The sequence below is a fragment of the Staurois parvus genome, unplaced genomic scaffold (assembly GCF_062004578.1).
Source record: "Staurois parvus isolate SC_StPar_1 unplaced genomic scaffold, SC_StPar_1.0 ptg000208l, whole genome shotgun sequence".
NCBI lineage: Eukaryota > Metazoa > Chordata > Amphibia > Anura > Ranidae > Staurois > Staurois parvus.
Window position 1 is genome coordinate 450,046 of NW_028318004.1, and position 27,855 is coordinate 477,900.

Here is a 27,855-nt window from a genome sequence, read left to right on the forward strand (position 1 = left end):
ACAAAAGAACATACATTCCACATTAATAATTATGCTACCAAAATTAGTGTGTATTGTAAATTGTCTCCAGCATTACTTCTGTTTCTTCTTGTTGGAGGCCACCATTTTGTTGACGCCCAGAGCAGTTACTTTCTTATTGGAAATGCTCCCCCTCTCCTTAGTCCCTAAAACTATATGTCATTTTGTGTAGATAAACTATGTACATTTCCAGCTTTGATTGTATGTCTTGGCTCAGATAGAGAGGAAGGCTGACAGAAGCTTCAATGTGTTGAAGCTTACAGGCTGCCAGAGAGGGAGAAAGGAGAGCATATCAGAGAGATCAGTAGGACACCCACCTTGTAAGTTTAACTCTTTTGTATCTCCCTGGCAGCAGATTTTGTCTTGTCACCTCTCCTGCTTTTTTTTCTCCCTTCCTAATTTGTAATTATTTCAGGTACTTATATAGCGCCGTCAATTTACACAGCACTTTACATATATATTGTAAATTCACATCAGTCCCTAACCCTCAAGGAGCGTACAATCTATGGTCACATTCATACATACACATACTGGGGCCAATTCAGACAGTTGACAATTAACCTACCAGCATGTCTTTAGAGTGTGGGAGGAAACCAGAGTACCTGGAGGATACCCAAGCAAGCACAGGCAGAGCATGCAAACTCTGGGTAGGTAGTGATATGGTTGGGATTTAAACCGACAGCTCTAGTGCTGCTAGTCGGATGTACTAAACACTTTTGTATTCCCCCACACAGTCATTACTGTTGCTTTCTTTCCCTTTAGCAACATTTAGGCCTCATGCACACTGGGTGTTTTTGAAGCTACTTCTAGGGGCGTTTGGCTTTTTTTTTTTTCACTGCCTCTAAACTCCACTGCATGTTATCCCATTTGTCCATGCACACATAGGATTTTAGCATCGTTTTGTGGCAGGAGAGTTTAGTGGCATAAAAAAACAACAACAGACAGTGCCTCCTGGAGCAGCGGCGTTTTGGCAGAAAATGCGTGTAAACTCGCCTAAACCCTAGATGCGTTCAACACTTGAGCATTACTTTAAAATAAATGATTTATTCTGGTTATTGAAATTAACTGACGCCCAAACACTTGACACTTGCAAACACGTGTAAACGCGGTCCAAACGTTTACCAAAACGCTCTTATCAAGAGTAGGCCACAGCCGATGACAGGTCACAGTACCAGCCCGCTGCCAGCACCATGTGATCGCTGTGACAAATCACATCAGATCACATGACAATTGTAAACAATGAATAGCTTTGATTCATGCCATTCATTGTGTACAATTATGTTGCCAGCTGTGATTGGTCACAGTGATCATATGGTACAGACAGGACCAGTCACAGCCCATCTGTACCATGCGATTAGCTGTGGCCAATCACAGATAATCACAACAATACACACTGAATGAATCAATGTCATTCAGTAAAAATGGTTGATATACCAGTGAAATCCAGTGGTATTAGCAATCATAATGTGTAAAAAAAAAATCCTGATCACTTCTTCAGAGTAGTACAATGTTACTAGACAAGCCATACACATCTCAAATCCTGGACAATTTCCGTTGAGTCTGGAGAAATTCATGGAATGGGTGGCCCTGAGGACACTTCTCGGCTTGACAAACTTTGATTTAAAAATCAAGGAAGCCAGTGTAGAAATTATTGGCCAAGCAGCCAATAAATTTTACTGCTACAGGGCGGCCCTCCTGTGCAAAATTACGTATATATACAGGAGTTTTCACTTCCGCCATAGAGGGCATGTGCGCACTGCCGGCGGATAGCTTCTGCTGTGAACATTCACAGTAGAAGCTGATCTGTGAGTGCCAGCGAACAGATGTCCACCAGCTCCCGCTGATAAAGCTCTGCCTATGTAAACAAGAGAGAACTCTGTTCTGACAGGGAGGAAGTGAAGGATCGTGTCTCCCTGCAAAGCTGGGAATACGATCCTTCACTTCCCAAGCATACAGCTAGGCACACAGTTAACCCTTTGATCACTCTAGATGTTTAACCCCTTCCCAGCCAGTGTCATTAGTAGAGTGTCAGTGCATATTTTTAGTACTGATCACTGTATCAGTGTCACTGGTTTCCACAAAGTGCCAGTGTCAGTTAGTGTAAAAATGTCCGCCGCAAAATTGCAGTCCCGCAATAAGACACTAATCGTTGCCATTTTTAAACATTTTTTTTGTACAAATTCCATTATATGTCCCATAGTTTGTGGATGCTATACCTTTTGCACAAACTAATCAATATATGCTTGTTGGGGTTTTTTTGCCAAAAATTTGTAGCAGAATACATTTTGGCCTAAATGATTAAGGAAATTAGAGTTTTATTTTTTTTTAATTTGATATGTTTTATAGCAGAAAATAAAAAAAATATTTTTTTTTCAAAATTGGCTCTTTTTTTGTTTATAACACAGAAAGTAAAAACCTCACAGGCAATCAAATACCACTATAAGAAAGCTCTATCTGGAGGAAAAAAATACATAAATCTCATTTATATACAGCATTGCATGACCGCACAACTGTCTGCTAAAATAGCGCAGTGCCGTATCGCAAAAAAAAAGGCCTAGTCAGGAAGGGGAGTAAATCTTCCAGAGGTCAAGAGGTTAAAGTGACACTAAACAATGTGTAAACTAAATGTTCCTACATACAGCGTGACCATGGAGAATGAACGTGGCCATCCACTAACAGGAAGTCAGATCACAGCAGCAAAAAAAAGAAATTTGGAGATTTGAAGAAGGCTGAGAGCAATAGAAAGTATTTTTTTTTTTTTTTTTTTTTAGTAAATAACACATACTTTAATACAGTTGTGTTTTAACCACTTCCAGTCCGGACACTTTTACCCCCTTCCTGACCAGGGCAATTTTCAGCTTTCAGCGCTATCACACTTGGAATGACAATTGCGCAGTCATGCAACACTGTACCCAAATTAATTTTTTACCATTTTTTTGAGACAGATAAAGCTTTATTTTGGTGGTATTTATTCACCGCTGGGATTTTTATTTTTTTTGCTATGTAAATGAAAAAGTCCAAAAATTTTAAACAAAAGTGTTTTTTTTATAAATTTTTGCAAATAATATTTCATCATAAATCTTTGCCAAAATGTATTCCGTTATCTTTTTAGTAAAAAAAAAACAAAAAAAACAAATTAGTTTATAACCAAAAATTATAATTTTTAAACATTTTTTTTTACATTTTTATTTTTTTTTTATATTATTTTTTTTTTTTTTTACATACTGTCACCCTAGCAGTACAGTGTCACCATGGTGACACTGTACTACTTGTGGGGGGTGATGAAGATTTTTTTTTTTTTTTACTGATTGCTTTCTCATTTCTCTTTCTCTCTGTGTGCATTCCTGCACTCATTTGGAAGTACTGAGTGAGCTGCGATTGGTCACAGCTTGTCACATGGTACAAGGCTGTTGTGAATAGCCTTGTACCATGTGACCTCTGTGATCATTCACAGATTTCACACGTAGTAAGCAATGATGTCACAAGTGACATCTTGCTTACTACTTTGCATGTGATCACTGATTGGCCAATCAGTGATCACATGATCAGAACCCTCGCACAGAGGTTCCGTCCGACGATCGCGGTGCTGCGCGCTCCCAGGGAGCGGGCACAAGCAGGGTGCGGGGAGGCCGTTCATAAACGGCCACCCGACGCTGCACTGCCACCGTCCAGCAGTTTATATGCAACGGCCGGTCGGGAAGTGGTTAAGCAAGAGTTTAGTATCACTTTAACAGTAACATCCTATTCCAAAACCATGGCCATCATAATGGAGTGGTCTCCTCTTTGCAAATATAACAGCCTCCATTCTTCTGGAATAGGCTTCCCACAAGATTGTGGATTGTCTGTGGGAATTTACAGTCAGGTCCATAAATATTGGGACATCGACACAATTCTAACATTTTTGGCTCTGTACAACACCACAATGGATTTGAAATGAAAAAAACAAGATGTGCTTTAACTGCAGACTGTCAGCTTTAATTTGAGGGTATTTACATCCAAATCAGGTGAACGGTGTAGGAATTACAACAGTTTGCATATGTGCCGCCCACTTGTTAAGGGTCCAAAAGTAATGGGACAGAATAATAATCATAAATCAAACTTTCACTTTTTAATACTTGGTTGAAAATCCTTTGCAGTCAATTACAGCCTGAAGTCTGGAACGCATAGACATCACCAGACGCTGGGTTTCATCCCTGGTGATGCTCTGCCAGGCCTCTACTGCAACTGTCTTCAGTTCCTGCTTGTTCTTGGGGCATTTTCCCTTCAGTTTTCTCTTCAGCAAGTGAAATGCATGCTCAATCGGATTCAGGTCAGGTGATTGACTTGGCCATTGCATAACATTCCACTTCTTTCCCTTAAAGAACTCTTTGGTTTCTTTTGCAGTATGCTTTGGGTCATTGTCCATCTGCACTGTGAAGCGTCCAATGAGTTGTGAAGCATTTGGCTGAATATGAGCAGATAATATTGCCCGAAACACTTCAGAATTCATCCGGCTGCTTTTGTCAGCAGTCACATCATCAATAAATACAAGAGAACCAGTTCCATTGGCAGCCATACATGCCCACGCCATGACACTACCACCACCATGCTTCACTGATGAGGTGGTATGCTTAGGATCATGAGCAGTTCCTTTCCTTCTCCATACTCTTCTCTTCCCATCACTCTGGTACAAGTTGATCTCGGTCTCATCTGTCCATAGGATGTTGTTCCAGAACTGTGAAGGCTTTTTTAGATGTCGTTTGGTAAACTCTAATCTGGCCTTCCTGTTTTTGAGGCTCACCAATGGTTTACATCTTGTGGTGAACCCTCTGTATTCACTCTGGTGAAGTCTTCTCTTGATTGTTGACTTTGACACACATACACCTACCTCCTGGAGAGTGTTCTTGATCTGGCCAACTGTTGTGAAGGGTGATTTCTTCACCTGGGAAAGAATTCTTCGGTCATCCACCACAGTTGTTTTCCGTGGTCTTCCGGGTCTTTTGGTGTTGCTGAGCTCACCGGTGCGTTCCTTCTTTATAAGAATGTTCCAAACAGTTGTTTTGGCCACGCCTAATGTTTTTGCTATCTCTCTGATGGGTTTGTTTTGTTTTTCAGCCTAATGATGGCATGCTTCACTGATAGTGACAGCTCTTTGGATCTCATCTTGAGAGTGGACAGCAACAGACTCCAAATGCAAATAGCACACTTGAAATGAACTCTGGACCTTTTATCTGCTCATTGTAATTGGGATAATGAGGGAATAACACACACCTGGCCATGGAACAGCTGAGAAGTCAATTGTCCCATTACTTTTGGTCCCTTAACAAGTGGGAGGCACATATGCAAACTGTTGTAATTCCTACACCGTTCACCTGATTTGGATGTAAATACCCTCAAATTAAAGATGACAGTCTGCAGTTCAAGCACATCTTGTTTGTTTCATTTCAAATCCATTGTGGTGGTGTATAGAGCCAAAAATGTTAGAATTGTGTCGATGTCCCAATATTTATGGACCTGACTGTATGTGTATTAAGCCAAAATCAAAATTGTAACGTAAGGTACTGTACAAGAAAACCTGATTCATCATAGTTCCAATTCATCCCAAAGATTTCAGTAGGAGTTCAGTAGAATGGATATATACAGTAAGTGCAGCTCTTAAAAAATTGACCAAATCAAATCAAAATAAATCTAAATGCATCAAAATAATAAAAAAAGTCCAAATTATCATCAGTGAAAGTAATCAAGCTTCACAGCATCCACCAGTGAATTCATTAGTGAACCATGAAATACACTATACAATATAGTAATAACTTGATCTTCTCCCTTAGTTCATAAAGGTATATGTAACACCACGTGTCTTCCATCCACCACTCTGAGGCTTATCAGAGAGGGTATGACTCTCACATGAGAAGTCAAAGAGGGCTTGTTGCCATCAGTATAGTAAACCACCACAGGACTCTGAAGCTCCAAGGACAGTTTTCTGCTCTATCTCCGTCAGGGCATATGACATGACAAAGAGCCAAAAAACGCTCCTACTAGTGTAAATCTGTCAGGTACTTTTATTAAAAGTGGTTAGAAACATTCACATTGACGCTGTGTATAGTAATCCACATTAATACTATCATTCTCAGAATCCATATGTGACGAAATGCATTGGAAGGAGCCAGAAGCTGTGATGTCACCGTGCATGCACGGTCACCATTGAGGATTCTGTGAATTGTTGTTTTAATGTGAATTCGTATTAATTAGCTTTCTCTAGGTCAGTGGTTCTCAACCTGTGGGTCGCGACCCCTTTGGGGGTCGAACGACCCTTTCACAGAGGTCCCCTAAGACCATCAGAAAACACATATTTCCGATGTGTAAAGAGCAGCTACTGTGTAGAAAGCAGCTGCTGTGTTAAAAGCAGCTACTGTGTTGAAAGCAGCAGTATTGGAGGTAAAACGACACTCATGAATTATAATTGCTGGGTAAATAATTTTATGGTTGGGGGTCACCACAACATGAGGAACTGTATTAAAGGGTCACGGCATTAGGAAGGTTGAGAACCACTGGTCTAGGTGATGAGTGTGCATGCACAGTGATGTCATGGCTTTTGGGTCTGCCTAATGCTTTTTTGTCATATGTGACGTCATCAGGGCACATCACATGTGACTAAATGCGTTGGATGGAGCCAGAAGCCGTGATGTCACCGTGCATGCATGGTCACCACCGAAGATTCTCTGAATTGTCATGTTAATGTGAATTAATATTAATTAGTATTGTCCAATAAGTCTTTGTATTCTGTCTACAGTATGTAATGGAGGGATACCCAAAAATGTTCCGCTATGTGTGGACCTTCCACCAAGGTTCAGATTTGTTATTTTCACACCGTGGAAATGTACAGCATGCCCACTTAGCGCCCCTCATTCTAATCTACCTTGATCCATTTCCATTACCAGACTACAAGAAAACAGATACCGCCATGCTTTTGCCAATCACAATCTGAAATAACCTTTATAAAGGCAATAGAACTCAGATATATCATACAGCTGTTTGTTGGATTTTGTTTTCCAATGTTGGTCCAAGCTTGTCAATTGACAGCTCATCCTTCTTCTCAGCTACATCATTAACAGGACAGCTTCATAACATTCTACGGCTTGATTAACTTCAGCTTTACAAATTCATTTTTTTCCTGTCATTGTTTGGAAATCATCATCGTTTGAAAATATTTTAAGGATTACTGGTAATCACACGGTACCATATATTATCTGTCTACTGATGACAACCTTGATAGCACTCAGGGCAGGGATTCACCGTAGGAAGGGTTAATCCTTCTCGGACTGAGTCATTCGGTTTTAATTGTGAATCCTGACTCCAACTGAAAGTCTCTGTCATCATCTGCTTGTACTGCATGTACTTCCTGCAAGCTTTTGATGTGATGTATATACCTGAAAACATTTCCAGAACCTCATTTTAAATAAAAGCATGCTGCTTCATCTAGCCTATTATCCTCTTAGGTGCATATATATATCATGCCTGGCCTTTCTTATAGTTCATATTTCTTTATGTTGTATAACCTGTTTGGTGATGTTCATTGCAATTGCTGCTAAAAGCTCTGGTATGAAGATTAGAGGAGACAACCTCGGCAGCATTCTAGTGGTATAAAAGAAAGGTAACAGTGTAAACATGGACCCTCTCTCTAAAGTTGATCACAACACCCAAAATTGGCATTTTAGTCATAGGTGGTGTATTTTGGGCTGAATCAGACCCTGTGTTCTTCTATGACTTGGATACTCAAACAGCAAGATCTCCCGAAAACAATTTCCAACTGTGTTTCTATCCACCTGGAGGTTTTGGATATTTCCGCCCACCGTTGTGTGTTCCAGCCTCTCCTGATAATTTTCTGTAATATAAAATACATTAAAATCCAGAAGAGATGGTAGGAGCCCCTCATAATGGACACTGTAGGCGAGGCAGACCCAGCAATCTGAGACCCAGGAACCCAGACCTGAGAAATACAAAGGTCTGTCGGGTGGTTACCTACCCATCCATCCATGTAGCTCTTCCCCCAGGGGAGCTGCTTGTTTTTGGGCCTATTTTTCACTTACAGCACCCACAGCCAAGCACACTGTATTTTCCACACTTCCAAAGGGCTTAGTAAACAGTCTAGGGATTTTGGTTTTGGTATATTATTAGGGAACATTGAACTTGGTTAGGGAAATGGACATGGAATAGCCTGAACTGTAGAAAAACTGTAGTACAAACCGTTGTACAAGTTGAGGACTACTAAGTCTCTGGCTGCTCTGTACAGGTTGCAAGCTGTATTGTATAGCTGTGTAATGCAATGTCCTGTATTTCAACTAGTTTTGGGAGTTGTAGTACAAGTAGTATTAACAAAAGTAGAAATAATAGTAGGAGCACAGCAACTGTCTGCCTTGCATTACACCTGGCTGCACCAAGTCCAGTCACTCAGAGGTGGTGTGCGACTGCTTAACATACATAACTCCTGGCAGCACCTGGTCCTGACTTGTGAGGTATTGCACTCCACAGTCACTTCTCCTTTAAATGATGGCTGGTTTAAATACTTGCACATTGAGCTTCCTGACCCCAGATCCCCTGGCTGTCTCCCCTACAGCTGGCTCAGGCTGACTCTCTGGTTCAGATTGGTCATCAGCTAGGCCTAGCTGAGACCTTAAGGCTGGTCTGATCTCCTGAGGCTCTCATTTCTTTTCCCTCCTCTCTGTCCCAGGGGAAGAGCCCCCCGCACAGGGGTCTCCTCCAAATGGCTGGACCCTGGACTATGCTCCCATGCTGCCAGGTCTCAGAGTATTTATGGGTTTTCCTTCCACCTTCTGAGCCCATCTCCTCAGGGATTGGCTGGAGATACCTAAATATTCAGGCTGCTAGCCCTGCTCTGCCTCCCACTATGTTCTGGAGTACTCCAGAAGCCAGGGAAGTAAAAGTCCAACAACCTATAAGACACTGCTCCTGAAAATTCTGCCTACTAAATTTACCTAACAACTAGCAAACTAGGAGAGTGCTGTATGGAATTTTACTTCAAGTTTTGAACACTTGGACCTGTAATAATTCACTATCAGGGGCAGACCGACCATTTGGAAACTCGGGCACTGCCCGAGGGCCCAGGGTCAGTAGGGGGCCCCATGAGATGCCCCGGGTACCTTTTTCATAGGCTTGTTTGAGTTTGGGCAAGGACACAGGGGCCCCATGATTCCCTATTGCCCGGGGGCCCCATGAGTTGTCAGTCCGCCCCTGTTCACTATATATCGAAATAATTTCCTTTTGCCAAGCCTGGCAGTGTTCTTCTTAAGAACCTTAGTCTTGTTGCTGGCGAGCCTCACCTGCTTGTGTGTGTTGCTTTCTTGCTGGCCAGATGAGTGAGGTGTTGCTCTTGCCAGGGGTTTTTCTTTTGCATCATTTTGGTCAGTGAGGAACAGTGCCTCACTCATTCAGATGGCAAAAGAGTAACACAATCAGGTACAGCTTTCCCTGCACATATTTGGGATCCTGTCACTAGTGACTTCTCACCAATGCAGGATCACAAGTGTAAAATGTGCCTAGTGGTCATGTCATGCAACCAGATCAGTAGGAGATAATTCACCTTCCCCTATGCAGGGCTGGTGGAAGACTATTTTGCGCCCTAGGCAAACCCCCCCCCCTCAAAAAAAAGGCAAAATGGACAGACTGTATCTGTGCCTTGCAGTGGCATTGTGACAGTTGCAGTGAGTGGAGGATGATGGATCCATACTCTGACAGATCCCACACTGGAATTCCTCAGGCAATGGGGGGAGATAAAATGCTGTGACACCAGGCAGTCCAATCCACATACAGAGAGAACACCTAAATTAAGCAATCCCACACAGTGACAGATTCGACACAACACACCACCACCAACACTGGCACAGATCAGCAGGCACTAGAAGAGCAGGCTGTGGGATGGTGATGATGTCATCCCTCACTGACACATTGCACATGTGATGGCTGGCTGGCCAGGTCCCACTCACACAGACACGGGACATCAAAGTCAGACATTACCTTCCCCCACAGGTGCAGCTCCACCTCCACCTCCACTGATGAATGGGAAGAGGAGGGATGAAATTCCACAGTGGTCAGCAGCCACCAGCCGGCTTGCAGTAAGGGACTGAGTCTGAGAGGAACACTGGAAGGCAGCTCAACCGCTACACTGGCCCCAGACACAAGGCATCTATCTCTGTCCTTCTCTATACTCTCCTCCTCTCTGCCGCCTCCCCCTCAGCTGGAGGATCATTCATGACGTAGCAGCATCCCACACAGAGAGAGTGCCGGCCTGTGCTGCACCCAGGCGCCCCTAGGTGGCAGTGCACCCTAGGCAGCCACCTAGTTTGTCTAGTGAAAGCACCGGCTCTGCCCCTTTGGCATCACACTCTTACTTTGCGCCCTAGGCAAACCCCCCCCCCTCAAAAAAAAGGCAAAATGGACAGACTGTATCTGTGCCTTGCAGTGGCTCGAAAGAGCAGGGCCCTTGATCCCCTCATGTTTTGCATTGTATTGGTATTGTTCTGTCACATGTTCTGTCCCCCTTTGTAATGTACAGCGCTGAGCGAACTATTGGCGCTTTATAAATACTGTATAATAATAATAATAAAAAATACTGGCCAGAGGTGCAGCAATTCAGTAATCAACAAATTCCAACAAAATACCCATTCACACTAGGTGGGGTGATTTATAAAGCAGTGAATGTGACTTTCACCAAACATTCTGTGGTGGTGAATCAGATACTGACATTTAAAACACATAAGCATGGAGGATTCTCCACCAGAGAGTGTTTGGTGAAAGGCACACTCTCTACTTTATAAGTAGGCCACAAAGTGTTGTAGTAGTTAACATAAGGCTGGGCATTTTCATGTAGTTTTCATGTGTATAATAAAGTTCATGCTTTCATGTGCTGCCATTGTCACCAATAGGCACTCTAATTCACGTCAGTGTATAAAACAATGGACAACACACATCAACATGTTACACAGATGTAAACTAGCACCTGTGGCTAGCTTGTGTCTATGCTTTAACATGCATTACTATGCATGTAAATGGGCCCTTCTAAGAACATTGTAAAAAACGGTGCATGTCCAGCGAAATGTGCTCTGCGGTGCCATTGCATTACACCAGGGGTGTCAAACTGGCGGCCCTCCAGCTGTTGTAAAACTACAAGTCCCATCATGCCTCTGCCTTTGGGAGTCATGCTTGAAACTGTCAGTCTTGCAATGCCTCAGGGGATTTGTAGTTTGGCAACAGCTAGAGAGCCGTCAGTTTGACACCCGTGCATTACACTGAAAGTGAAAGAATTGCATTAAAGTGACAGTCAGTCACCCCAAAAAAAACTTAATGGCACTCCCCAGCTAAAGAAGCAGCATTACACTCCCCAGCGACCTCTCAGTTTAAGTGTTGCAGCCTCTGACGTACTCCACTTCTCCAGGAGTGTCAGATTTGTGGTCCCACTTGCATGCTCTAATTTCATCCACTGACCCCCATATCACTATTGTGTCCAGGGGTGGACTGACAACTCATGGAGGCCCCGGGCAATAGGGGATCATGGGGCCCCTGTGTCCTTGCCCAAACTCAAAAAAGCCTATGAAAAAGGTACCAGGGCATCTCATGGGGCCCCCTACTGACCCCGGGCCCCCGGCAGTGCCCGAGTTTCCAAATGGTCAGTCCGCCCCTGGTTTTGTCCTGTAGTGACGTTGGGGTTTGGAACTACAGCACACAACGAGAGACAAGGAGGCCTGACATGTCTCAAAGCTGAAGAGTCTGACCGAGCCTGGTGCACTTGAACAGGGGGAAGAGACACGGGCCCCTTCGGTGGTACAACACCTCTTCCATAGAAAGGGAGTGCCATTAAGATTTTTTTGAGTGACTCATTGGGGTTGATTTACTAAAACTGGAGTCAGGTGCAGCTGTGCATGGTACCCAATCAGTATCTAACTTCAGTTTGTTCAATTAAGCTTTGACAAAAAAACCTGGAAGCTGATTGGTTTCTATGCAGAGCTGTACCAGATGTTGCACTCTCCAGTTTTAGTAAATCAACCCTGCAGTGTCACTTTAACCTCCCTAGCGTTAATCCCGAGAGTGGCTCGGGGTTAATTTACAGTACCAAAAGCGCTAGCCCCGAGCCACACTCGGGATTACACTGTAGTCCTTGTCCTGTGATACCCCGATCCTTACCTTGTCCTTCGATCCCTCGATGTCTTCCTGCTGTGTCCTCCAGCCATGTTCTCTGGCCGAGAGTCGCAACGCAGGGGGGGCGGAACCGGTGTGAGATTCAAAAAAGTAAAACATGACATACACACAATACATTGTAATCTGTTAGGATTCCATTACTGTATCAAACCATTTCACCTAAACTTTGTCCCGAGTGCTTTGTCCGGCGCCCTGCCTGCACTTTTACCGTTCTTTCTGCCTGGAAACTTGAGTACGTCCATGGCGTCCAAAAAGCGTCCCTTTAGGTCAAAAGCGGTTTTAGACCAGCTAGAGAACAGCGATAGTAAATTAGAACCACTTGCAGAATTGAGCGATAATAATTTGTGGGGAAATTCGTCATCAGACATTGAAAGTGACAACAGCGATGATTCTGCGACTTTGCTCAGTGATGTGTGAACTTGGCGCCCTATTTCAAATTTCAGTGTTTTTGGTTTGATCACATTATTGGATTAAATTTATTATTATTATATTATTTTTTATAATTATTTATTATAATTTATGATTTCGGATTTCAAACTTTATCCTACCCGGGATGTTTACTAGACTCTTGTTTAGATAGATTTAAGTGAGTTATTCCTAAGAATTACAGGCCTACAATATAAAACAACAAATTTCCATGAAAAACAATGTACCGCTTTAACATTCACTAATATAGACATTTTCAGTGTGTTGCAAATGCATCACAGCCAGGGGCGGACTGACCATTTGAGCACTCAGGCACTGCCCGAGGGCCCAGGGTCAGTAGGGGGCCCCATGAAATGCCCTGGCACCTTTTTTATAGGCTTTTTTGGATGTGCTTTGAGTGTGGGCAAGGACACAGGGGCCCCATGATCTCTTATTGCCCGGGGGCCCCATGAGTTGTCAGTCCGCCCCTGATCACAGCATATATTTCAAGGGACATGCACCATTTTTTCCAACGCAGCAGAAGGTTCATATATGGTGCAATGAGGTGCACCAAAACACAAGTACATTGCGCTGTCCTGGTTTGTTCAACATGACTGGATCCACAATGTGCAGCACTTAGTCTTCTATAAACTTGTGTATTGTGGACATTTTACTGCACATGACAGCAACGCACTGAGCTGAATGGGCTCTTAGGCTATTAGTGTCTGAATTAATGCTGCAGTATTGTATGTGGTGACAGTGGTGTATTTTGAACGAACATTGATTTTCAGTTTTTATTGAAATGTTTTCCTTGTCAACAGGGGCAGACTGACAACTCATGGAGCCCCCGGGCAATAGGGGATCATGGGGCCCCTGTGTCCTTGCCCAAACTCAAAAAAAGCCTATGAAAAAGGTACTAGGGTCATCTCATGGGGCCCCCTACTGACCCCATGCCCTCGGGCAGTGCCGAGTTTCCAAATGGTCAGTCCGCCGCTACTTGTCAATTTTCAAATGCAGATATTAAATTTTTACTGTACAATGTACCGATTGTTGTATTAAAGTGTCATTTAGCGTCTGGCATAAATGCTTCCTGAGTTCATTTACTGGTATCGTGAATGTAGTCTTAATGGAAGCTAGCTTTAAAGTTCCTACCCGATGGTACCTAGTCCCAACACGCTTGGCTAGAATGTATCCCTCGGCCTCTCCATTATGTATTCGGGGACGTGAGTTGGTAGGTTCTATGTACCATGTATGGTAAGAGTGTCCTAGGATCCGTAGGTTTTGGAATTATATCTTTGCTCTGTTGCGTAGGATCATGTAAGTGTTGGTTCCACAAACACCCCATATTGCCCTTCTTAATGCACCAGCCGACCATGCGCCTAATAGGGTACAGCCAGGGGTGGACTGACCATTTGGAAACTCAGGCACTGCCCGAGGGCCCGGGTCAGTAGGGGGCCCCATGAGATGCCCCTGGTACCTTTTTCATAGGCTTTTTTGAGTTTGGGCAAGGACAGAGGGGCCCCATGATCTCCTATTGTCCGGGGGCCCCCTAAGTTGTCAGTCCGTCCCTGGGTACAGCCATGATAACAATCGCTAAGGCTTGGAAACAGCCCTCTGTGTCTCTAGCACAAGCCTGAAAACCTGGCAAGCACCCTACAAGACAGGGTTAAGAAATTTGAACTGGATGGACTTTTGTCTTTTTTTTCAAGCAGACTAACTATGTAACTATGAAAATACCTGGGAACCTTGGGCTAAATATCAAAATATTTCATTTGAATCTTAAAGTGGTTGTAATGGCTGAAGGTTTTTTAGTTTTTTACCCTTAGGCATTCTATAAAAATCCTTCTGTGTGCAGCAGTGCCCCCCCAGCCACCTCAATACTTACCTGAGCCTCATTGCAATCCAGCGATGTGAACGACAGCCTCAGCTGTCTTGGGTTTCTGCTTCCTCATTGGCTGATAGAGCAAGCGGGAACCATTTTCTCCCACTGCTGTCAATCATAGCCAGTCAGCCAATGAGGAAGGAGTGGCTGGATTAAGCTGCTGCTTCGTGTGTGAATAGAAACGCGGCGCAGCGGGTGCCCCCATAGCAAGCTGCTTGCTGTGGGGGCACCCAACAGGAGGGAGAGGCCAGGAGAGCCTGTGGGGGACCCAAGAAGAGGAGGATCCAGGCTGCTCTGTGCAAAACCACTGCACACAGCAGGAAAGTATAGACATGTTTCTTATTTTACCAAAAAAAAAAAATGAACCTTTAGAATTGAATAAAGCAGGACTCAGTGAGCTCTTAATAATGGAAGCAGCTGGTACACTAAAAAGGAAACCATATACAGTACCTTTTAAAATAACTAGTAAAATTGTTAAAGTGCAGCTCTTGTAATAAGACTGGATAAATAACTGGATACTAACTGAATAAAGTGCTTAATAATATAAAATAATATAAAATAAAGTGCTTAATATCCAAATAAGTGCTTAGTAAATCATGAATTTATAATTATTAATGTCCAGATAAAGGAATCATATTATATAATAGTCCCAATAAATGTAAGTGATTCGGATATGAACTAATAAATCTTGTTATCCCAGTGGCATATAAACAAATATTCCAGTGACATGCGGGGTATGGTAAAAATACACACTCACCAGATGCGCATTTTAAATGTGCAATGTATTAATGTGTTGTAGTCAGCCAGAGGTCCCCATTAAGGTGGGATGGAAAACAGCCTGGTGTGGATATCCCTCCTCTGGAGTCTGGGGTGGTTATAAGTCTGCCAGAGGACCCCTTTAAGGTGGGATGGAAAACAGCCTGGTGTGGATATCCCTCCTCTGGAAACTGGGATGGTCACCTGGGTTCCTTCAGTAGCCTCCCTGTCACACTCTTCCCCACTTCCGGTTCTGGATCCTCCTTTCCCCACGTGCTTCCGGAAGTGCAGCACACTCTTCCCCCACGTGCTTCCGGAGGTGCAGCACACTCTTCCCCCACGTGTTTCTGGAGGTGCAGCACACTCTTCCCCCACGTGTTTCCGGAGGTGCAGCACACTCTTCCCCCACGTGTTTCCGGAGGTGCAGCACACTCTTCCCCCACATGTTTCCGGAGGTGCAGCACACTCTTCCCCCATGTGTTTCCCGAGGTGCAGCACACTCTTCCCCCGCGTGTTTCCGGAGGTGCAGCACACTCTTCCCCCATGTGTTTCCCGAGGTGCAGCACACTCTTCCCCCACGTGTTTCCGGAGGTGCAGCACACTCTTCCCCAACGTGTTTCCGGAGGTGCAGCACTCTTCCCCCACGTGTTTCCGATGTGAGCGTCCGGGTTGTGTTACCCTTGGCTGCGCTGTGCTGGGAGGACAGAGGGGAGTGTGTGGTGAGCAATAGTAATAGAACAAGAAATAGTTCAATTAGGCCAGCTTGGCCCAAACAAGCTACTTAAAGTGAAATGAAAGCTGGAATTCTTCTGTAAAGTGTATGTATGGACAACATTGTTTTATTAGTTTCAGATAGTGTAGAGAAGGGTTAGTTCATTTTTTGCTGTTTGTGTACCATTGGGAAGATTTCCCTTCACTCTGTGTCTAGGAGATGCAAGAGGAATATTCCTCCTACACAAGAAGTGAGGGGAATTTTCCTCTTACACAGGAAGTGAGGGGAAGTTTCTTCCTACACAGGAAGTGATGGGAATTTTCTTCCTACACGGGAAGTGAGGGGAATTTTCCTTTTACACAGGAAGCGAGAGGAATTTTCCTTCTACACAGGTGAGGGGAATTTTTCTCCTACACAAGAAGTGGGGGGAATTTTCCTCTTACACAGGACGTGAGGGGAAGTTTCTTCCAACACAGGAAGTGATGGGAATTTTCTTCTTACTTGGGAAGTGAGGGGATTTTTCCTTCTACACAGAAAATGAGGGGAGTTTTCCTCTTACACAGGAAGTGAGGGGAAGCTTCCTTCTCCACAGGAAGTGAGGGGATATTTCCTCCTACACAGGAAGTGAGGGGAGTTTTCCTCTTACACAGGAAGTGAGGGGTAGTTTCCTCTTACACAGAAAGTAGGGGAAGTTTCCTCCTACACAGGGAGTGAGGGGAATTTTCCTCTTACACAGGAAGTGAGGGGAAGATTCTTCCTACACAGGAAGTGATGGGAATTTTCTTCCTACACGGGAAGTGAGGGGAATTTTCCTTCTACACAGGAAGCAAGAGGAATTTTCCTTCTACACAAGAAGTGAGGGAAGTTTTTTCCTACACAAGAAGTGAGGGGTATTTTCCTCTTACACAGGAAGTGAGGGGAGTTTTCCTCTTACACAGGCAGTGAGGGAAAGTTTTCTCCTACACAGAAAGTAGGGGAAGTTTCCTCCTACACAGGGAGTGAGGGGATTTTTCCTCCTACACAGGAAGTGAGGGGAAGTTTCCTCCTACACAGAAAGTGAGTGGAAGTTTCCTCCTACACAGGGAGTGAGGAGAAGTTTCCTCTTAGACAGTTGGCCCTTAAACAGGTGTCCCATTGGGGAATAACTCTCACCTTTGGGGCTCTGGGACCAAAATTTTGCATTTCCCCTAACTTTCTTTCTCAGTGACATGGACAGCAGTACAGATAGAGGGGCAAAGCTTCCCTAGTGGGGACACAGACACCAATAAAAACTCTGTCCACATCAAGGAGATTCCTACTCATTTCCTACAGGTGACACGTATCAGACAGAACAGGAAGTAGGGAAAATCACTTCAACCAGGGCACAGCATGTAAAACCTGACTGAAGACCTAACCTTTCCCATCCAACACTACAGGAAAGCTTTGGTTGGAAAAGAGTTTTAAAGTGGTCCTGTCATTATAGAAATGTGGAGGCTGCCATTGCTGTTTTTTTGTTCCCTGGTTCAGGGGCAGCCTGACAACTCATGGGGCCCCCAGGCAATAGGGGATCATGGGGCCCCTGTGTCCTTGCCCAAACTCAAAAAATCCTATGAAAAATGTACCAGGGGCATCTCATGGGGCCCCCTACTGACCCCGGGCCCTCGGGCAGTGCCCGAATCTCCAAATGGTCAGTCCGCCCCTGCCCTGGTTACATCTGACACAGAACCATAACATGCATGCTGTAACTGAGCCGGTGAAGTGTCAGACGTCCGTATTTCTATACTTGTTCCAGATCAGCAACCTGAAAAGCACTGATGCCAAAACATTAGCATGGTGGCCAAGCAGCTAGTCATTTTTACAAGCAGCAGCAATCCCCAAGATCATTCTTTAAAGGGGTATTAAATCCAATACCAAAAAATTAACATATCACAATTTACTAGTCTTTAGATGTGTTGTCTGCATTAGTTTTTCTTTTAAAAGAAGTAGGGCCAAAGCTCTTTTGGCTATGCTTCTGGGGATCTCAGGAGTGCACTCTTGTGACCTGTTTTCAGTGAGAGCAGGCAACCTGCTGTCAGCTGCCGTCACAGACTAGGAGGCAGTCCAGGATCTGGAGAGATCTGGACTTTAATGTTGGGATGCACCCAGATGCTTGGACCTGCAGTTAGCTCAGTCTCCCAGTGAGCCGCCAAGAACCTAAACCAGCCACTCCCGCCTCCTCCACAGCCCAGCACTCCAGTGAGCACTGAAGGGGCAGAGCAGAGAGCCAGTGACTGACTGTCCTTGCTGAAGACAGAGAACTGAGAGATCAGCTGCCTTTGATCGCTCAGTTCTTGATCTTAGAGATGGCGGGGAACAGATGAAGCATGGGACCGATGATGCATCCACCTAGGTGAGTGTAGATTTTTTTTTTTTTAATATTCCCAAACTTCTCTTTTAAGGCTTCTTTTCCCTCTGTTTTCCAATAATGTATCTCCTTTTATAGGAGTGCCTACACTCAGGATGAAGGAGCAACAGAGACACCTTTTAAGGGGGAGGGGAGTGTCAGATGTACTAGCAGATTTAGATACACTAACAAACTCCAGCTAACACTTTATAAGCAGTTACAACAACAGTTTTGTTTTTACCTTTTGGGATAAAGGTTTTATATAAATAAATAAAAGCTGATCATTGTAAGCACCCGTCAGAGGTAAATAGTTTTTCTCAACCTGCTAACTGCTGCATCTGCAAGAGAGCTTGTTCTGATGAAAAAACAACAGACTTACTGGCCAGATCAACAGATGAAAATAAAAGGAAAGAAAGCCTAAAAAAGAAAACTAATGCAGCCACCATATCTAGGAACTGGTAAGCTTCAGTATAATAAATGTTAGATCTTGGATTTATAATGTCCCTTGCAAGGTAATGTCATAATGTGCTAGTATGCATCACATACCAGGATATTTTGTAAAATGTACCTTAAAACTTAGCCCTCCAAAGGCGTGCTGTCACTGATGCAGAGGCTTCCATCTTCCCCCGATCCTTCTTCTGGGTTCGCAATCTCCAGCCATCTGACAGGCCGGGCCGCGATGACGTCCTGCACCACGGCACATAGCTCTGAAGGAACGACATGGGTGTGCTGTTCCTGGAGAGTGCATGCGCCGGCCTTAGGAAAGAGAATATCTAAATGATGGACATTTAGTAGATATTCATTTTACCTACAGGTAACCTTTATTATACAGTATCTCCCAGAAGTGAGTCCCCCCCTCACATGTTTGTAAATGTTTTATTCTATCTTTTCATGTGACAACACTGAAGAAATGACACTTTGCTACAATGTGACGTAGTCAGTGCACAGCTTGTATAACATGGAAATTTGCTGTCCCCTCAAAATAACTCAACACACAGCCATTAATGTCTAAACCGCTGGCAACAAAAGTGAGTCCACCCCTAAGTGACAAGGTCCAAATTGGGAGCAAAGTGTCAATATTTCGTGTGGCCACCATTGTTTTCCAGCACTGCCTTAACCCTCTTGGGCATGGAGTTCACCAGAGCTTCACAGGTTGCCACTGAAGTCCTCTTCCACTCCTCCATGATGACATCACAGAGCTGGTGGATGTTGGAGACCTTGTGCTCCTACACCTTTCATTTGAGGATGCCCCACAGATGCTTAATAGGGTTTAGGTCTGGAGACATGCTTGGCCAGTCCATCACCTTTACCCTCAGCTTCTTTAGAAAGGCAGTGGTCATCTTGGCGGTGTGTTTGGGGTCGTTATGTTGGAATACTGCCCTGCGGCCCAGTCTCCGAAGGGAGGGGATCATGCTCTGCTTCAGTATGTCACAGTACATGTTGGCATTCATAGTTCCCTCAATGAACTGTAGCTCCCCAGTGCCAGCAGGACTCATGCAGCCTCAGACAATGACACTCCCACCACCATGCTTGACTGTAGGCCAGACACACTTGTCTTTGTAATCCTCACCTGATTTCCGCCACACAAGCTTGACACCATCTGAACCAAATAAGTTTATCTTGGTGTCATCAGACCACAGCACATGGTTCCAGTAATTCATGTCCTTAGTCTGCTTGTCTTCAGCAAACTGTTTGCGGGCTTTCTTGTGCATCATCTTTAGAAGAGGCTTCCTTCTGGGACGACAGCCATGCAGACCAATGTGATGCAGTGTGTGGCGTATGGTCTGAGCACTGACAGGCTGACCCTCCACCCCTTTAACCTCTGCAGCAATGCTGACAGCACTCATATGTCTATTTCCCAAAGAAAACCTCTGGATATGACGCTGAGCACATGCACTCAACTGCTTTGGTTGACCATGGCCAGGCCTGTTCTGAGTGGAACCTGTCCTGTTAAACCACTGTATGGTCTTGGCCACCGTGCTGCACCTCAGTTTCAGGGTCTTGGCAAACGTCTTATAGCCTAGGCTATCTTTATGTAGAGCAACAATTGTTTTCTTCAGATCCTCAGAGAGTTCTTTGCCATGAGGTGCCATGTTGAACTTCCAGTGACCAGTATGAGAGAGTGAGAGCGATAGCACCAAATGTAATACACCTGCTCCCCATTCACACCTGAGACCTTGTAACACTAACGAGCCACATGACACCGTGAAGGGAAAATGGCTAATTGGGCCCAGTTTGGACCTTGTCACTTAGGGGTGGACTCACTTTTGTAGCCAGCGGTTTAGACATTAATGGCGGTATGTTGAGTTATTTTGAGGGGGCAGCAAATTTACATGTTATACAAGCTGTACACTGACTACGTCACATTGTAGCAAAGTGTCATTTCTTCAGTGTTCTCACATGAAAAGATAGAATCCAATATTTACAAAAATGTGAGGGGTGGACTCACTTCTGAGATACTGTAAGCATACCTGTAGGTAAAATGAAAGGAACGGGTTTAATACCACTGTAAGGACTCAAAGAGAATGATCTCTTCATGCTTGCAATGCAGGTCTGAGAAGCAAAGTCAGCACCCGATTGGTTGCTGTGAGCAACACATAGAGGTTGAGTTACTAAAACTTGAGAGTGCAAAGTTACGGCGCAGCTGTGCATGGTAGCCAATCAGCTTATAACTTCACCTTGTTCAATTAAAATTTGATAACAAAAAAAAACTGGAAGCTGATTGGTTTCTATGCAGAGCTGCACCAGTAAATTAACCCCGTACAGTTCTTTCCCCATTCTAAATATCAGGGCAGCAGTGTCTAAATGGTTAGCTCTTCCGCCTGGCAGTACCAGGGTCGTTGGTTCAAATCCCAACCATGGCACCACCTGCCTGGAGTTTGCATGTTCTCCCTGTGCCTGCATGGGTTTCCTCCAGGTGCTCCTTCCACATTCCAAAGACATGCTGGTAGGTGAATTGGATCCTGTCTATATTGGACCTAGTATGTGTATGTATGGATGTGAGTTAGGGACCTTAGATTGTACACCCCTTGAGGGTTAGGGACTGATGTGAATGTACAATATATGTATGTAAAGTGCTGTGTAAATTGATAAGTACCTGAAATAAATAAAGTTCTGAAGTAGAAATCACCTTGCCATGGCCACCAACACAGCGCATTTCTAACATCGGGCACTAGATGGCGCTCCAAGCCTTCAGCAGGTAGAACCCTGCCATTAGTTGGCTGCACTGGCTGCTGGTGCAGAGACAGACTGCTTATCACTTCCAAGTTGATTCATTCGTGCAAAGAGCCTGCATTCTGCCCCTGCAAGAATTGCACCTCACTGGCAACCTTGTCTACCTGAACATATCCCAGAATGAGGAGCCCCCCCAATGCCCAGCCTGACCCCGTTCACTCCTCTCCATTGCCAGTGCATGCAGTGGTCAGTTGTGATATTAAAGTCACTGTACACCCTCCCTGGACTTTCATCTTTGCAGTTTTATGACTTTTTTTTTTTAACGTGCAAAGTTTTTAATTAGGCTCCAGACAGCCGGAGGCAGCAGTAGCGCCACTAAGTCGATGCTCTCTCTGCTTTTACAGCACAACAAGCCGCTCTACTCCTTTGAAGACAATGCAGACTATGTCTACGACGTCATGTGGTCACCTCTGCACCCCGCACTGTTCGCCTGTGTGGACGGGATGGGGCGCTTGGATCTCTGGAACCTGAATAATGACACTGAGGTGAGCTGCTGCCTCTTATTAACCCTTTGTGACTGCCCCATTGGGCCCCCTCCATGCACACATTGCACCTTTGGGGGGACATATGCTCTAATTCTTCTATTAATAATATTTTTATTATTATTATTATTAATATTATTATTATTATTTTGTAACAGTCACAATAAATGAATACATTCTCATCAACGTTACATGCTTTTCTAAGTTTTAAAATATAATGTCTTGCATTGCAGTGGGTTTACATAACCTTTGGATGGAGCAGTAGCATGTTATGTCATTATTTTGTATTTTTCTGGTACCAAAAGTTTTCACTTTACCAAAAAAAATTGTGTTATATATAAAGATTGTTGTCATTTTGTATTTTTATAGCATATTTGGATAACTCAGGGTAGTTTTAAACATAAGTACAATTAATAATGAATGTTTTTATTTCTTAGCTATTATAAAGTGCTACAGTGTATGTTAAATACTAGTTATTTGGGGGAGGGTTTTGTGGTTTTTTATTATTTATTATTGCTCTGCTCCGGAATATTTTAAATACTATTCGTTTGTTGTGTTTTTATTTATTTATTGTTTTTACTATTTATTTATTTTTATTTTTTTAATATTAATATAATTTTATATATATATATATATATATATATATATATATATATACATACATATATATATATATATATATATATATATATATATATATATATATATATACACACACATATACAGTGTATACTATTATTATATCTGAGTTATTTTATTAATAGTATTGGTTTATTCTATTATTTTATAGAATTAAATATATATATATATAAATATATATATACATTTTAGTTAGATATAGTTAATTTTTATATATTTTATTATATTATGAACAATAGAGATTCTATTATACCTTATCATTTATCAAACTATAAATAATTTTCCTTTCCTGTTTCAGAACACCACAAGGGGTTCAAAAGCCTCTTTCCTGGGATTGGACAAGAACTTAGGAAACTATAAATGGCCCCACCCACGCACCCCCCTACCCTCTTATCTCAGGCTGGGCTAGCAAAAACCAAGATGGGAGGGAATGCCATGACTACTGCTATGATCCGAAATGGGAATGGAAAATTATGGTAGTAATAATTTTCTGTTTTCCTGCACATCCACGTGGAAGTGGACATGAATGGGAAAGGAGAAACCAATAACCCATGAATGGAAATGTGATGAGATACAAATGTTTTTACTGCTGAAGAAAAGGACAGAAGATTTTAAAAAGCTGTTGGCTTAGTTAGGTGCTAAACATCTCATTTTAATGGTGGATGAAGGTGATTGTGGTTCTGCAGAGTTCCTTGTTCTCTTTGGTAGTCCTGAACCACAGAACGTGGACACTAATTCCTACAGAGTTCTCCCAGGTTTGTCTTTGTTAGCCCTGGGGCACTCTCTTACGGCCTCCGGCCTCCTATCCCTAGTCTATAGAAGACAGGTTGGAAGGAAAGGGAGATCTCAGGGATACAGCAATACCTTCCATGTTTAAGACCAAAACTTCTTGGTTGGTAAGAGCCTATTGGTTCATAAATGTCCTCAATCTTCTACTGTCTATGAATTGACCTACATGTAGTCTTACCATTGTTTTATTAGACATAGTGAAAGTTCAAAGGGCTGAGATTTGTGGATGTGTTACAACTGTGTGACTACCAGGCTCCATGGTTCCATCTTTAGTCGTATTTCATATTTGGCTGGGTACCTAAGACTGAATTTTCTTTGTTTTTGAATGTGAAATTGTCAAGATTAGGCCCAAGTAGAAGTTCACCTCTGGATGACAGGTTCAGTATGGGGGTTATTTACTAAAACCTGAGAGTGCACAATCTGGTGCAACTCTACATAGAGACCAGTCAGCTTCCAGGTTTTGTGGCCAAACCTCAACTGAACAAACTGAAATTAGAAGCTGATTGGTTACCATGCACAGCTGCACCAGATTCTGGGGGCTCCAGTTTTAGTATGTGTAGAAATGGCATCCACCTCGTCTTGCAGAAATAGAATCGGCCATAGTTTGGATGCAGCTCTTAGAAAATCTGAAAGTATTTTCACATTCAGTAAATGTGAAATCAAAGGTCCTGTGCGCAGGTGTCCCTTTAGCATTTCAACCAAGTTTTATGGCCGTAAATGGTTCACCTGTCTTAGACCTTTCAGGAGCCTGGAGGATGTTTCCACCATTGTCACCTTCAAAATGGACTTGTTAGGTAATAACACCTATAGCTGGCATCTCATTGCTCCTCCCAGGGACTGTCACTGCCGACCTATTGCAAAGAAAAATGTTGGCCATTTTAGACATTGAGAACAAAGGATCTCAAGGTCATCTCAGGATGTTCCTCGAGATGTTCCTCAGGATTGGCTCAGAATACCCTTTTTAAATACATACGCCTTCCTTTGTCTTGAGTAACTCTCCAATTTTGTTCAAAACTGCAAAGTTTCAACAGGCGCTGGGACATTGCCTTCGTAAATGGGGACACCTAGGGAATCCAGCACGGTATTTGGACAGTGCTACTCATAGTAGGCTGGTATATTAGAACTGGAAACAGAGATGGAGTCATTGCCCATTGCTGACTTCAGCTTGTTCAATTGAGCTTTCCCAAAAAAAAAAAAAAATGGATGCTGATTGGTTTCTCTGCAGAGCTGCACCAGATTTTGCACTCTTTTTGTAAATCAACCCACTTATTGCTATAAATGGGTTGATTTACTAAAAGAGTGAAAAATCCGGTGCAGCTGAGCATGGTAGCCAATCAGTTTCCAGTTTTTATTTTTGTTTTTTTGGCAAAGCTCAATTGAACAAGCTGAAGTTAGAAGCTGATTGGCTCCCATGCTCAGCTGCACCAGATTTTGCTCTCTTCCCTTTTAGTAAATCAACCCAAAGGTTGCTTTATTTTTTTTAGTGACTGCTGTCTGTAGGTATGGTTTTGATGATTTTGGTTTGTTTCTTCAGTTGTATGACTCAAGTTTGTGGACTGTTTACAGACCTATTAGCTCACTACTTCACCCTCCAGAATAAAACGTAAAAGACATTCTAGACTCTAGAAGACTCTAGAAGGAAGCTTGATAGAATGATTGTAGCAGTTATCCCAGATAAAGCCACCTTGCTCAAAATGTACATAAAATCCAAAAACTCTGACATGTACAGGAGATCACTGTGTGGCTTTGTGATTCCACTTGGCATTTCTCCAGCAACTTTCCTATTTACGGGAGACGAGAACCTTGGGTTTGTCCAGTTTGGTAACCGGTGAAAGTTTTCCTGGGACACTGCTGCACCCTACAGGCCTGAGATGTGGGACCAAGAGCGGGAGTGACCTTTGCTGTGAGATATTGCTTTAGTATGGCTTTGAAAGGGCAGAGGCCAAGCCTGCCTTGGAAATACCAGTTGGGAGGAGCATAAGAGAACTCACAGGACAGGACTGAGACTGAGGTGAGGAGGGAGGCTGGGGCCTGCATAGTGGTGGAGCTTCCTGTTCTCTCCCAGAGAAGATTACTTAACCCAGTTCCTGTTTATGTCCACTGCTATGTATATGGACAATGCATTTTATATTTTATATAAAAATAATTACTATATGTGCAGTGTGTGTATGTATGTGTTTGCAATATATATATATATATATATATATATATATATATATATTTTATTTATTTTTTAATGTGTTTTTATATATATATATATATGTATATAAAATTTCTTTTTTATTTATGTGTTTCTTAAAAAAAAATATATATATTTTTTTTTTTTTTTAAAAAACACATAAATAAAAAAGAAATTATATATATATATATTTATTTATTTTTTAATGTGTTTTATATATATATATATATATATATATATATATATATAATTTCTTTTTTTATTTATGTGTTTTTAAAAAAAAAAATATATATATATATATATATATATTTTTTTTTATTTTTTTTTTTTTTTATTTATTTATTTATTTTTACTATTTACTTATTTTTTTAGAGAAGATCTAATAATGATTTATTTTTTAGTCTTTTTTTTTTTTAGTCCATTTTTTTTCTTTTTTTGTTAACAGTCCACTCGTTTGTAACATGATTTTCTTTAAAAACACTACAAACAGTTATATTTCCTTTATGTTAATGCTTGCTGCTTGTGCTTTTAATGAAGGCTATTTATTATATTTGTTTTTGATACATGTGATTTTATAATGAAGGAAATATCTGCTATTGTTCATGTACTAATTGATAATGATAATGCAACCCAGGCATTTCTCACCTGTATGAGTCAGCAGGTTAAGAGAATAAAACATCTAATTATTTGGCGGCTTTAGTTTTAAAAAGGAAAAAAAAAATATTTTAACATTTTTTTTTTATAGTTACTAATTTAAGACTAAAACATGTTTTATGTTATAGTAACAATTTTAGACAAGGATGTTGAAATTATATATTTTTTTCATCTGGTTAAAATATTTTTTAACTATTTTTATATGCTGGTATTGGTGTCTTGCTGCAGATTTATGATAATTACTATTTTTGCTAACAGTTTGAGTAATAGTTTTTTGAATTCTTTCATTACACGGCCATATTTTAAAAGTGAAGTGACACAATGTAAGCACTTGACTTACATCGGAATGTTATTTATGAACAGAATTATTTTGCCAAAATGACAGATACTTGTATATAATTTTGGCACGCTCTGAAATTCTGTATAATCTATCAGCTATATACTATTTTATTACTCTTTATTTTAAGCTAAGGTTAAAATACAGTTTACTTTAATATAATTTCTGCAAGGTTTTACAACTTTGTTTTTTTTTTTTTTGTTTTTTTTTGTTTTTTTTTCAGTAGCAACAGGTAAGAAGACAGTTATGTATCTTAAATGAGACAGCATTGTAAGACCGTTTGAAGTGTTCTAAGCAGGAAGTACAGCAGCCTTCTTAATTAGGGAGACTACAGCTGGAGGATATGCAGAAAGGCAACTGACTTATTTTTTTCATGTCCTTTAGATATATCATTAGACCCAAAGTACCTTGTGAGCTGGCAAAAATACTTGATAAAATTTTATATCTAATTTTTAATACTGTAAAGGATTTGCAGATTTAGAAAAAAAATAAATGCACACTTAATATATGGGGAAATGGGTGTAATACACAGCTATAAACCTTGGAATTTTTCAAATAAATATTAATGATCAATGAAAGGACAACTTGTTTGGATTATAGCTATTAAACACAGGATATATTAATTTTTATCACCAATTTAATGACAATTTTTATGGCCGTCGTTTAAATAAATGTATTACTAAAGGCTCTTTTTTTAACTGGACACAATAATTTATTAGTATTTTGACTTAGATCTGTTTGCAAAAGTATTGAAAATGATTGTTTACTATATAGAAATGATTGAATTTTGTTTAAAATTTACGACTGTGTTTAGATCTTTAAAAAAAAATTAAAGTTCTGGGGCTTGTAGTTGAGTTTCTTGATTTCTCGATTCTTGATTTGCTAAGTTTACAGATAAGTACTGTATGTATGCTTCCAAACAAAGGGCGAGTATACCCATTAAATACTTATTAAGGACATAGTAAACCTGCATGAATTTCAAAACAGAATTATTATAAAGGCTAGTTGAATCATTTTCTGCATTTCTTGCACACTAAAAAAAAAACAGACCATTGTTCATAGACTCCATAGTTTACATGGCATGGTTTACGTTTTATTAAATTACTACTGTATGTCTAAATTTCTAAATAATAAGGGTTCAGATAATGTAATTTTCTGAGGTTTTATGGTAACTGATTATGGTATTATGATGGAGAGGCAGGCAAATAATCAAAAAA

The 27,855-nt window shown here is 41.8% G+C and overlaps 1 protein-coding gene across 6 annotated transcripts in view; it reads left to right on the forward strand.

The window, feature by feature from the left end:
- LOC149461194 (cytoplasmic dynein 1 intermediate chain 1) overlaps nucleotides 1-27,855 on the forward strand; it is a 595,554-nt gene that overhangs the window by 435,964 nt on the left and 131,735 nt on the right. For all 6 annotated transcript variants that reach the window (XR_016312930.1, XR_016312931.1, XM_089678653.1 and 3 more), the window contains one exon: nucleotides 21,903-22,043. Coding sequence is in view for 4 of the 6 variants with exons in the window: in XM_089678653.1 (XP_089534779.1) it covers nucleotides 21,903-22,043 (141 nt within the window). In the remaining 2 variants the exon portion in view is untranslated. The remainder of the gene's footprint in view (nucleotides 1-21,902; nucleotides 22,044-27,855) is intronic.